Source organism: Myotis nattereri, assembly GCF_964212035.1.
Source record: "Myotis nattereri genome assembly, chromosome: 2".
In the NCBI taxonomy this organism is placed as follows: domain Eukaryota; kingdom Metazoa; phylum Chordata; class Mammalia; order Chiroptera; family Vespertilionidae; genus Myotis; species Myotis nattereri.
In genome coordinates this window covers 111,970,990-111,984,954 of record NC_138076.1, presented here as the reverse complement: position 1 = coordinate 111,984,954, position 13,965 = coordinate 111,970,990, and the positions used below count along the sequence as shown (strand labels likewise).

Here is a 13,965-nt window from a genome sequence, read left to right as displayed (position 1 = left end):
CCGCTGCTCGTACCTGCTGACAGCGCTGGCCCCACTTGCACCCACTGCTGGCGCTGGCCCCAATTGCTCTGCGCTGTCAGCGGGTATAAGTGGGGCCGGCGCCATCAGCACATGGGAGCAGCAGTGGCATGAGCGGGGCTGCCGGCAGACAGAGGAGACTGGGGGCCGCGGTGGGAGGGGCCAAGTAGGGGTATGGAGGATGGGCCAAGACCCGCCCCTGTGCCCATCGCAGCCTCACAGCCCACGGTTTCTTTCAAGGTGCACAAATTTGTGCACTGGGCCCCTAGTTGTTGTATAATTGCTCCAGCGGTCATCAACTCTCAACAAACATGTATGCATGCAGTACACACATACTGGACAGTAGTACTTGCACTCATTAATGTGAGTACATATGTACACAGACCTGATGTAAATCAGGTCTGATGTAAATCAGACTCAGCATTTAAATTTTTATAAGAACATTAGCACCTTACTGTTGGCAGAGCTGCAGGATGTATACCAGGCAATGCACTGTGGGGTGAGATCTCTTGACCTTGGCACGCCCCACAGTCACCAAAGGAGAAGTGATGGAGCTTATTCTGCAGACAAGGAAGACATCAATGAGGGTGGCAGGGTGACAGCTACCTCAGAAGCTGGGCTCTGGCAACTTGCCATGTCAGCAATTTTCTCTCCAAAAATGGCTTCAAATTTTAACTAAACCTTGTCTGCCGGGCTTTTCACATCACATCTTTTAAGTGTCTTAATGTAAGGTGCAAATACAGTGGCACTTCAAATAAAGGCTTTGCTCAGGCATAGGATCACATGCTTCTGTGTCATTAACAACCTTTCCCAAGTCAAAATTCCATTCTAATATTTTGGCGGCTGTTGGGGGTCTTAAGCTGACTTTCACCATTTAATCTGATGCCTTCTTTTGCCATCTTGTCCAGGTCTTCATTAGTAGGCTTTACTGCTTTCTCTGTCAAAACTTACTCCACATCTTCTTCCTTCATGTCCCCAAAGCCTTCTCCACTTATTCGTTTATAATAGGCATTGTGTTTTTAACACTGTTCTTTTATTTTCTGTAACACCTTCAAAGACTGAAATTTTTTACACAGAGTCTGGTCAAATTTCCCAACAGTTATTCACAAAAGCATACTGATGCTGTCCTGGGCTGTGCCAACATAATCAATAATGTCACATACAGTGATTTCCAGAAGACCATCATAGTATTTTCCTTATTGGTGTTGAGAGCCTCCTCACCAGCTCTCATGAAGTGGGCCTTGAAAACGATTTCAATATGCCCTGATCAAAGAGTTGGATGAGAAAGTGTTTGGGGGCAAAAAAGACCTAAATTAAAATGGGCATTTTTGAGTTCTTCATGGCAAAATATATTATCCACTAATAATACCTTGAAAGCAAGGTTTTCATTTTAGAGGTAGTGTTCAACTTCTAGGATAAAGCAATTGTAGAATCTCAGAAAATATTTCAAACGTTTTTGGTCCCATCTCCAGTTAATAGCAGACAATTCAGCTTTTCCTCTTTGAAGTGCTCATGGACTGTGTGTGGGGGTCTGTACACCGTGAAGGTTTGTGCTTAAAATTAACCTTGGCACTGGCACACAATAGCACAATCTCTGAATGATTTAAAATCAGGAGCTTTGGATGGAGGTCACTTGTATTATATTGGTTCGTTTGCCAATGACCTTGTAAAAACAGCCAGTCTTACCAGTGCTGAAAACCTGCTTGCCCATATTACTCTTTTCCTTCATAACACGCAGGTCTTCTCCTACAGCATCCTGATATGCAAAACCCACCTGGCCTCTCGTTTAACAGTTTCACTCTATATAGTCTTAAGATGTGTGAGCTAAGAGAGCACTAGGCAGAATGAATTTAACATCTTCCTGCCCTAGGTAACATGTGAGCTAAAGTCTCACAACAGCGATGCTCACTATGCTTTTGAAATCAGGTGTAAGCTCATGAACCCACAAGTCATCACTACTCCACCTCTTCCACAGCTTCACCACACACTACACACTATAGACTTGACTTTAGCACTTAGAGTTGCTAAAGTCCTATACAGACTGATCAATTTCTTGTTCCTCTCTCTGGGTGTACCATATTGTTGATTCATGAACCCTCAACTCACAGCTAACTGACTGAAGCTCAATTAACAACATAGGAATCTCCTCCAAAAGGCACATCACAGCATTTTGGTACATAGGCCCAATAGTCAGCACTTCAGTGCTATGATCAGAGGAACTTTTAAACAGCCAAATCACCAACAAAAAGCACAAAAATATGAAAAACATGCACTAATCATAGACTGTGAAAAGGACACTGGTTTACTACGGAATGAGAAAGACAAGAAGGTAAAGCCTCGCCTTGTTCAACCTGGCAGAGGATGCATTTACACAAGTCACATTTTTCATCGCTCTGCACATGTCTGCAAGTGACCTCGAAAGTGCCATGGGCCCCTAGCTGGTTTGGCTTAGTGGATAGAGCGTCATGCAGGCTGAAAGCTCCTAGGTTCGATTCCAGTCAAGGGCACATGCCCTTGTTGTGGGCTCAATCTCCAGTAGGGGGTGTGCAGGAAGCAGCCAATCGATGATTCTCTCTCATCATTGATGTTTCCATCTTGCTCTCCTTCTCCCTACCTCTCTCAAATAAATTAAAAAATATATAAGAAACACATATTTGAAATAAGGTTGGGAAGTTGCCTGATAGCTGCACAAAGATAACAAAACAGGGAGTGATCACCTTCATGTTCCTCAGCATAAATCAAAGTTCCTGATATTAAAATCAGGTAATTCAGTCCTGGCCAAGGGGCTCGTCCCATAAATCAAAAGGTTGTGGGTTTGATTCTGGTCAGGGCACATACCTAGGTTTTGGGTTCAATCCTCAGTCAGAGTGGGTGTGGGAGGCAACCAATCGATATTTCTCTCTCACATCTTTCTCCCTCTCTATCTCAAATCAATAAAAATTCACAAGTCCTAGCTCCAACATAGATCTTCACATTCCTATTTCAGAAATAAATGCACAAAGCCATTAATGATCTGGCCCAGCCCACCCTTTCACCATTATTTCCCAGGATTCCACCACAGGTTCCCCTTTAAGCTTGGACCTAAAAAAACCTCTTTTGCCAAATATGCATGCCCTTTGCATATTATCATTCCTTTTCATCCAGTCTATCTTCTACTCAACTGTTTAGAAGCTTTCTTACAGCTACCAAAACAGACACAGGCAATCATTTCAAACATCTTTTGCTACTGTCTTAAAGATGCATCTATTATGGGTGCTTCACAAAGTGGGGAGGGGTCATAATTATTCACCTTTATATTCCTTAGCATGTATGAAAGTACCAGTTTTAGTATTAGGTAATTCATTTGAATACTTCAACTGTCCTAACAGAGGAAAGTAAAGAATCTTTTCTTATTGCAATCAGATTAAATTGAACCAATTATTTTTTTATATCCTCACATTTAAAATTATCAATAGTTATCACTTTACTTAAGCAATACTTACCATCATTTTGGATCGGGACATCTGACAACCCTGATCTAAAAAATAAAAACGTAAACAAATTTTAAATGAGACAAATATCACTTTCTTCAGAATTTCCTAATCTATTTTTGTCATTAAATTTTAATGTTTTAAAATAATTACTAAAGAAATATTTTAAGCTATTTTTAGAAAAGAGTATTATATTTGAGAGCTGAAATACAGAGCTAAATAAGTGGAGTTAAATCTTATCCCATTTTGTCCCTGCAGAAAACCACACACAACTTTGGAAGTAACAGTCCCTTTGAGATTTAACTCTTAAGATATGCACAGCTCCTAAAAGGCTTTTGTTGCTCCTCCCAATCTACCCTGAGGCTCATACAATTTGCTACAAATGAATTTCATTTCAAATTTCAGGTGACATATAATGGGTAGATGAATCTTGTATAATTTTTTGTTATAATTCTGTTTAACTTCTCTGCAACCCCAACTAGACTATATTTCTTCAACTAACATTAAAAATTTAAAAGAGAATTAAATAATAAGAAATACATCATATAGGACACTTCCACACAGAGAAACTATGGAAGTTGCTGTTAAACTATCTCCAAAATTAACTATTCATTTATTATTATGTGCTTTGAATTCAGATCCGTAAAACTAAAGATTACTGTACAGGTTTTTCAAGTTGAACCGCACTCTAAGTTATGACATACCGTAATGCAAGTTTTCAGGTCCTTTCTGAGTCGTCATGTTAGGCTCGTTCTGCTGGCAGTAGAAGCGCAATAAGCAATGCTGGTCACAGAAATGCTTCATTTCCCCACGCCACTGCACGCGTTCTTTGAGAGTTCCTTGAGATTTACAACAGTCACACCTTGCAGCCTTAATAAAGAAAAAAAAAGGGAGGTACCAGAGATATGAAATACAAGGTTTAAAAAGTCATGTATGTATTTTAAAAGATTTCTAAAACTTTATCAGTAATTGTTGCCAAATGTGATAAAACAATGTTTAATGAAGAAAAAATAAAACTATAATATAAATCATAAATATCCACAATAAAAGTGAAAAAAAAAAGGTAGCCATTTTCCTCATGGTCAAAATCCTTTACTACACTTACCAGAAGTCAAAGACCAGAATTACAAAGATATGATAACCAAAATGAGTGAAAATAGTAAACCAAATTGGTACAATATATATTAATATTTTAAAATAATTTTGAGGGACATAAATATACTGGACATAAATTTTGAGGGACGTAAATATACAATCATAATACATTGAAATCTCTGATTAGTGAACAGATAATAAATCAATTTAAAGAAGTTGCACAAGACCAGATAAATTTTGAAGTAAGCTTTTCTGATGAGAAAATCATGGATATTGCCTTGAAGTATTTTTGTTTCTCAAGAGTTTAATATAATAAATTTGAAGAGCTTTAATAAATACACTGGTTTAATTTTAATAAGAACTTTAGGTTCATGTTTTAAAACAATGTTTAAATAATTAAAAAACAATTATATTTTAAGACAACTAATATGACCTACATCTAGGAAAACAATCACCCCTAAATAGTCTATAATTTAACACATAAAATAAAACCAATTAAAATTCATACATAAAAACTTAAACTTTATGATGGTGAATAATCTAAACACAGATTTTTATATTTTTTAGTGATCCCATTTTACCAAGCGTTTGCCCATTTTCATTTTGTTAAATTTTTTATTACAATAAATCTTTATTTATTACATATGTCCCCTTTTTCCCCCCACTGACCCCTACTATACCCCCACCCCTTCCCCCTCCAGCCCCCCCAACCTCGACCAGGCCTTCACCAACCTATTGTCTGCATGCATGGGTTACGCATACATGCATACAAGTTCTTTGGTTGAACACTCCCACCCACCCACCCGCCAGACCTTCCCTCTGAGATTCCACAGTCTGTTCTATGCTTCTATGTTTCTGGATCAATTTTGTTAATCAGCTTATTTTGCTCCTGAAATTCCACATATGAGTGAGATCATGTGATACTTACCTTTCTCTGAATGGCTTATCTCACTTAGCATAATACTCTCCAGGTCCCTCTGTTACAGGATTCCAAAGCAGGAGTATTAGGGAAACTGAGACTCTCATCCTGTATGAGTATTTTGTTCTGAGGTGGGTCTCTTGTAGACAATATATATATATATGGGTCAGGTTTCTTATCCATCCAGTTATCCTAAGTCTTTTGCTTGGAGCATTTACATGTAAAGTTATTATTGACATGCACTTATTTATTGCCATTTTAATTCTGTATGTTTTTAGCTCTCTGTATTTCTTCTTCGCATTATACCAGTCCCTTTAGCATTTCTTGCAGTGCTTGTTTCATGGTGATAAACTCCTTTAGCCTCTTTTGTCTGGGAAGATCTTTATTTCACCATCTATTTTGAATGATAGCCTTGATAGATATAGTGATTTTGGTTTAAATCCTTGCTTTTCATTATCTTAGATACTTCATGTCACTTCATGTCTTTCTCTTTTGTAGAGTTCCTGATGAGAAATCAGCTGACAGCCTTCTGAGAGCACCATTATAGGTAACAATTTGCTTTTCTCTTGCTGCCTTTAAGATTCTGTCTTTAATTTTTGGCATTTTAATTATGTGTCTGCGAATGGGCCTGTTTGGGTTCTTCTTTCTTGGGGTTCTCTGTGCCTCCTGAATTTGTGTGACTTTTTCCTTCACCAGGTTACAGTAGTTTTCTGTCATTATTTCTTCAAACACGTTCTCAATACCTTGCTCACTTCAAACAAACAAACACAAACACACACACACACACACACACACACACACACACACACACACACACACTGAGTGGACATATTATTATGACCACCCCATCAGTAATTCGTTGGGCCACCTTTTGCCTTCAATACTGCGGCGATTCTTCTTGGCATTGACTCCACGAGATGTTGAAAGGTGATGCGAGGAATCTGACACCATGCCTGATGAATAGCACTGTTCAGTTCTGTGAGATTTGATGGTTGTGGAACCAGCTGCCTGATGGCTTTTTTTAACTTCGTCCCACAAATGCTCAATGGATTGAGACCTGGTGATTGTGGGGGACACCTAAGCAAGGTAAAGTCTCTCTCATGTTCTTGAAGCCACTCGTGCACAATACGAGCACCGTGGCATGGTGCATTGTCTTGTTGGAAGAAGCCATCTCTATTGGGATACGCCATCAACACGATAGGATGAACTTGATCAGCATCGATACTTAGGTATATTGTGCTATTCAGACATTGTTCCACATAAATTAAAGGGCCCACATCATGCCAGGAAAACATGCCCCAAACCATAACACTGCCCCCACCAGCTTGAAGGGTTGTACTCATGCATGTGGGGTGCATGCTTTCATGCTGTTTGCGCCAAATTCTCACTCTGCCATCTGCATGATGCAACTGGAAACGTGATTCATCAGACACATGACTTTTTTCCAATGCTCGGCTGTCCAATTAATCCTTGTGATCCTGTGCGAATTGAAGCCGTTTTATCTTGGTAACTGCAGACAGCAAAGGTGTTTGAACAGGTCTTCGGCTTCCATATCCCATACGATGCAGTGTACAGCTAATTTGCCTACAAATGTCAGGTGGTCATAATAATCTGGCCACTCACTGTATATAGTAGACCAATGGATCTGAACAGAGAACCCAGAAATCAACCCAAACCATTATGCTCAATTAATATTTAAAAAAGGAGGCAACAGCATACAATGGAGTCAAGATAGTCTCTTCAATAAATGGTGTTGTGAAAATTGGTCAGATACATGCAAAAAAATGAAACTAGACCACCAACTTACCCCATACACAAGAATAAACTCAAATGGATAAAGGACTTAAACATAAGATGGGAAACCATAAAAAATCATAGAAGAATCCATAGGCAGCAAAGTATCAGACATATGTTGTAGCAGTATCTTTACCGATACAGCTCCTAGGGAAATGGAAACTAAGGAGAAAATAAACAAATGGGACTACTTCAAAATAAAAAGCTTCTGCACAGCAAAAGAAACCGTCAACAAAACAATAAGAAAGCCCACTGCATGGGAGAACATATTTGCTAATGTTATCTCTGATAAGGGTTTAATCTCCAAAATTTACAGGAAACTCAGACAACTTAACAAAAGGAAAATAAACAATCCAATCAAAAAAATGGGCAAAGGACCTAAATAGACACTTTTCGAAAGAAGACATATAGGTCAAGAGACACATGAAAACATGCTCAAAATCACTAATCACCCAAAGATGCAAATCAAAACGACAATGCAGTACCATCTCACACCTGTCAGAATGGCTATCATCAACAAATCAACAAACGACAAGTGCTGGAGAGAATGTGGAGAAAAAGCGACCCTCATGCACAGCTGGTGGGAATGCAGACTAATGCAGCCACAGTGGAAAACAGTATGGAGTTTCCTCAAAAAATTAAAAATGGAACTCCCATTTGATCCAGTAATTCCACTTCTAGGACTATATCCCACGAAATCAGAAACACCCATCAGAAAGGATATATGCACCTCTATGTTCACAGCAGCACAATTTACAATAGCTAAGATTTGGAAACAGCCTAAGTGCCCATCAGAGTGGACTAAAAAGTGGTGTGGTGATACATCTACACAATGGAATACTATGCTGCTATAAAAAAGAAGGAACTTTTACCATATGCAACAGCATAGATGGACCTGGAGAGCATTATGCTAAGCGAAATAAGCCAGTCAGAGAAAGATGAATATCACATGATCTCACTCATATGTGGAATATGATGAACAACATAGAGTGATGAACAAAAATAAATCCAGAAACAGAGAAGCACCAAACGGACTGTCAAACTTCAGAGGGAAAGCAAGGGAGGTGGCAGGATGTAAAAGATCAACCAAAGGACTTCTATGCATACATATTAGCATAACCAATGGACACGGACACTGGGGCGGTGGAGGCTTGTGCTGGGCGGGCGAGAGGGGGGGGTAGTGGCCGGGGAGAGGTCAATGGGGAAAAAAGGAGACATACGTAATACTTTCAACAATAAAAAAAAAATTAATAAAGACAAGTATAGATAGATTAGTATTGTTTACACTTCAAAAAAAATCAATGGAAAAATATCCTCAGGTGAGGATTAAAAATAAATAATTTAAATTTAAAAATAATAAAAAAATAAAGACAATGGAAAGACAAAATGAATTAATGTGAATAACCAGAGAATCAAAATCCTAATGTAAAATGCTGCAGGAAGGTTCTCAATGTAACATCTAAAAGCCAAATCAATTTGTATAAAACACTCCAAGTATTTCATCGACTCTTAGTGATATCCTTCACAAAGTTCTCCTTTGTAAGACTACAAAAGGTTTCATTTTTTTCAGGGGATAATTGATACTGCTAATAACCTGGTTATTATTAACAGGAAAGGAGTAAAGGGGAGAATAATGCCCTTTATACAGCTTTGCCAAGAAACTGGAGTTAACACTCTCCAGGTGTTAACTGGGGAAGGGACTGGACAATAGCCACATGCCCAATAAGGTCTGGGTGATGTGGCAGAATGCTTATCTGTCAGTTACACCTGGGATGAAGACTGTGCCCAGAATAGGTGTAGCCACTGCAAGGGTAAGAAAATTTGTTATTTAAACTCCTTAACAAAGAGAGTTCACTCTCTTGCCCTCTTAACACTCTTGGCTCCCTTGCTGCTCAAGCCTGACTCCTGGCTTGTGGGGCTCACACTCACCCACGTGGATCATGACCATGTGGGACCCACACAATGGACTAATGGACTTAATCTAGCCTGATGCTCTGCGGGACTCAACTTCACAATGGAACGGAAACTCTGGACACTGGCTTTGCTTCTAGCAGCTCTACTAATGCCCCAGGTGCAGCTTTTTCAGGAATGGGTTAAGGGACATGGGACTATACCGAGGAATGTAACTCCATGAAAATAAAGCCTTTATCACATCTCATCCTCCTGTGGGAGCCTCCAGAAGTACTCATTCAAGCAGCACCCCAAGAACACTACTCCTCCAGCGATGGAGAAATTAGATTCTCTAGCAACATTAATGTATGATAATATTGCCATTTACACAATAATTTAGAATATCAGAGGCCCAAGAACATTCCACCCAAAGAATCTCAGCAATTAAATCACTTCATTCTTTTGTTAATTATAGACAGTTGGATTTTATAATAACAATACTTGAAGCCCCTTTCTTCCAGAAGGTTCAAAACAAATTTAGGTGATTCTATCCAAAGAAAATAAAAGGAGCAAGATTAATGACAATTTGCAAAGGGAAATAAAATTGGTATATATTTTCTCAGGATAAAAGAATAACAACAGAACTCAATACTAATTCCAAATTTAATGCCATAATAAAAAATTCAAAAGTGGTGAACCTCTTTTTGTTCTTGTTTTGTTCTTTTACATTCATTCATGCACACTCCAGGTAATGTGTTTGGAACTGAACTAAAACTAGGATGGCTAATTTGAAAACATCACTAATGACCATTCCTTACCAACACCAACACCACTATCTCCCAATCACAAGAGAAATACATTTCTATAGCACAAAAACTAAAGTGTGACTTAGCTCTCTTTTTTAAAAAATACTTTTTAGCCCTAGCCAGTTTGGCTCAGTGTACAGAGGGTCAGCCTGAGGACTCAAGGGTCCAGGGTTCAATTCCAGCCAAGGGCACATGCCCGGGTTGTGAGCTCGGTTCCCAGTAGGGGGCGTGCAGGAGGCAGCCAATCCATGATTCCCTCTCATCATTGATGTTTCTCTCTCTCTCTCTTCTTCTCCCTCTCTGAAATCAATATAAAAATATATTTTTAAAAAATACTTTTTAAAAGTATTTTCTTTAGTTAGTGGTTTTCCTGTCACTGTGGAAAACCAGGGACTATATGACATTTGGGGGTCGGGGGTTTGACAGTCACAGATTCAAACAATCTAAATAACAGGCAGGTACTAACTCTTAATTATAAAACCTTAATCCAACCTCTCAGCTACTACAGGAATCTCTTCAATAACAAAAGTTCATTCAACCTATACTATAATGATGTAATATTTTACATTTACTGGACAGTTTCAACTGCCTGGTTTTTCGTTGATATATATACATCCACTGTTCCCCATTATAAAAATCAAACCTAGTTTTACAGGGGACAGGGGAAGTAAACCATGAACATAAATAAAATAGAGGGTTTTATAGTCATTTTAAAAAAATTCTTTATGACTCCCCAGTATATCTTCTGAATACAATAGGGTGATTCATTTTTTAAAATGAAGTGATAAAAGAGTAGGCAATTGGTTAATGCAAAGCATTAATAAGAATTATTCAGTTACTCAAAAAGCACAATATTAAAGCAAGAATATTAGATAGTCCCCTTCTAAAAGTAACTTCAAAAACAAAGAATAATTGTACGGGTGGGGGAGGGAGATCAATATTTTTAGCAGTTCAGACGAAAAAGAAAAAAATACTTTTGCACTGGTAAAACATTACAGGGCCTCCACATTTAAGAATTTAGTATTGCCACCACTTAATACTAGTTTGTGAAACAAAGCAAAATCTGTGTTAAAAAACAAACTTTAATTTGAAGTAAAATTTTAAGAAAAGATTATTAGTTCTCTTAAGAAATACTGTGTAGTATTCTTCGAAAGTTACTTTGAGAAAAAGTAAAATCTCCGTCCTTCTAAAAAATAAACACGGTTTTATTTATTTTGATCTATCTTCACTACCTATCAACCTCCTAGGTATTATTTAATAACAATACCAAATCCTTTTTCTCCAAAAACTTTAAACTTAAGAGAACAAAAGAACTATGCTCCCACCTGGTTTCATAATATGCCTGGGAACAGTTACTTTGAGGAAAAGTTAAATCTACTTCCTTCTAAAGAATAATCTGGGAGAAGACATACAATTTTATTATCAGCATATTTTGGTTACATGATTTCAACAGATTTTCTATTCCAATCTAGAAGAGACAGTATAAAATAAACCACTATTTTAACCCAAAACCAAACCATTATATAGACCAGATCATTCAAAATGTCTTGCTGGGGGGGAGGGGGAGACAAAGAAACATAGCAGACATTTTATAAGTATCCTATATAATAAAGAACTAATATGCAAATTGTCATCACACACTCACAGCTCAGACACTCAAAACTGGGGAGAGAGGAATGGGGACCAACCAGGCACAAATGAGCTCCCAAGAGAGGAATGGAAACCAGCCAGGCTGCGGCCCAGGAGAGGGACAAGCCGCCCACCCCGTGGTACCAGGCACCAGCGGCTGCGCCTGCACCTGCAGCCTGGGAGAAGGACAAGCCGCCTGCCCCACGGTCCCAGGCGCCAGCACTTGCACCAGCGGCCAGGGAGAGGGACAAGCCGCCTGCCCCGCCGTCCTGGGTGCCTACGGCTGCGTCCCAGGCGAAGCTGCCCGCCCACGGTCCCCAGCAGTGCGACATGCTTGGGCGAAGCTGGCCTGGGTCCTGGGTGCCTGCAGCCAGCCAGAGGGAGGGAAGCCCAGGTCCAGGGTGCCTGAGACTGGCTGGAGGAGGGAATCCTGGGTCCCGGGTGTGGGGCAAGGCAGAGGCAGTTAGGGGCGATCAGGCCAACAGGGGAGCAGTTAAGGGTGATCAGGCCGGTAGAGGAGCAGTTAGGGGCAATCAGACAGGCAGGCAGAGGGGTTAGGGGGCAATAAGACAGGCAGGCAGTTAGGAGCCAGCGGTCCCGGACTGCGAGAGGCAGTCGGACATCCCCCGAAGGGTCCTAGATTGGAGAGAGTGCAGGCCCGGCTGAGGGACCCCGTCCCCCTGTGCATGAATTTTGTGCACCAGGCCTCTAGTATTGAATATTTAAAATAAAATAAATAAAAATGTAGAGTTATCTATATTCTAGATATCTCTCAAATTGAAGCACAAAGATAACAGAAAAATGTAGAGTTATCTATATTCTAGATATCTCTCAAATTGAAGCACAAAGATAACAGAAAATGAAAATTCAATGTGTGTTCCTCTATTTAGGCAGCAAATGCTCATGACTAAAGATGAGCTGGCAACTTGATTGGCTAGTTACAGTTTTCTAAGATTCCTTGATGAGGCACCATTTGGGGGGAGGGAATCATTTTTCTAATAAAAGTTGGATTGACTAATAAGGGTCACACTATTAAATAAACTAAAACCTAAATTTTTGAGTTCTTATATTAAAAAGGTGGAAGAAGAAAGGTCAAAAAATCATAATTTGGTTGGGACTCAACCACATTTTCAAGATGACAGAGAGTAGAAGGGAGTAGTAAATAGAAGGGACTCAGGAAAGGTGAAGGAAAACAGTCTGATTCAAGTAGAAAGCACTAAGAAGAAAGTTATTCTTTGTCCGACTGGCTGCCTCTGGAGAAGCCAATAATAAAGCAGGAGGGGCAACTCCATTTTCATTTCTAAGGTTGTATTCCTATTGGTTTTATAGAAAAATAATCATTGTTACTTGCTTTACAAATTGCTGCCATATGACAAAACACTCAATTTAGTACAATATGTAATAATGCTACTGTGCATATTATCCAAATATGTGTTGGATTTATCAGGAACAACAATAAAAATGTATTTAATGTGTAGAATACTGACATTAAACATAAACAGATAACCCATCTGGTGTGGCTCAGTGGTTGAGCGTCCACCTAAGAATCAGGAGGTTACGGTTTGATTCCAGATCAAGTGATATGCCCAGGTTTCAGCACTGATACCCAGTAGGGGGCATGCAGGAGGCAGCCAGTCAGTGATTCTCATCATTGATGTTTCTCTCTCTCCCTTCTTTCCTCTCTGAAATCAATAAAAATACATTTTTAAAAAACAGTTATCCGTGGTTATTTCAGTAACATATTCTTATATATTCTGAAATGCACCACCTCACTGAAATTTAATCATTAAACACTGCATAAAATAAAAATATTAGGTACACTTATCCTTTAAAATAGCAAAATGTAACAAATGGCAACATCTAGAACAGTGTGGTCTTTTGCCAAACATTTATTTGCTTCCCAAAAAAGAAAAGAAACCAATAGATTTCTCTATTTTAATTATAATACAAAAGAAAACAGGAAAAATTCATAGTATCCTTTCAATTTGAAATTCTCCAAAGACCCACAATTAAAAGGCAAAAGAGAACAATCTGTTGTAAAACACACTGTATCCAAAACAATTACCTAATAATGTTCAACACTGATTATTAAGTAGTCACCAAAAATATTTCTATTTAGTAAAATAAAGACAACAAATTTTAGAGTAATCCATTTTGTTGAGCTTCACTACTGAAAATACAGGTATATCCTAGTTTTAAATAATGCCAAAGTTATAAAACAAGTAAAAATGCTACTTTGGTATAAAGAACAAACTACAAATGACAAAAATTTTAATGAATTGTATAATCTTGGCTAAACTCAATATGTGTACATTTTTAAAAAATAAGTAAGTTACCATATTTA

At 38.7% G+C, this 13,965-nt stretch overlaps 1 protein-coding gene across 1 annotated transcript in view; it reads right to left on the bottom strand.

Moving 5' to 3' along the window:
* The window catches only part of LOC308513491 (zinc finger MYM-type protein 2-like), a 163,231-nt gene that overhangs the window by 44,971 nt on the left and 104,295 nt on the right, over nt 1–13,965 (bottom strand). Inside the window, exons 15-17 of the mRNA XM_081083585.1 lie at nt 4,193–4,358; nt 3,501–3,535; nt 474–578 (exon numbers count right to left, since the gene is read on the bottom strand). Of these exons, the coding sequence (XP_080939711.1) occupies nt 474–578; nt 3,501–3,535; nt 4,193–4,358 (306 nt within the window). The remainder of the gene's footprint in view (nt 1–473; nt 579–3,500; nt 3,536–4,192; nt 4,359–13,965) is intronic.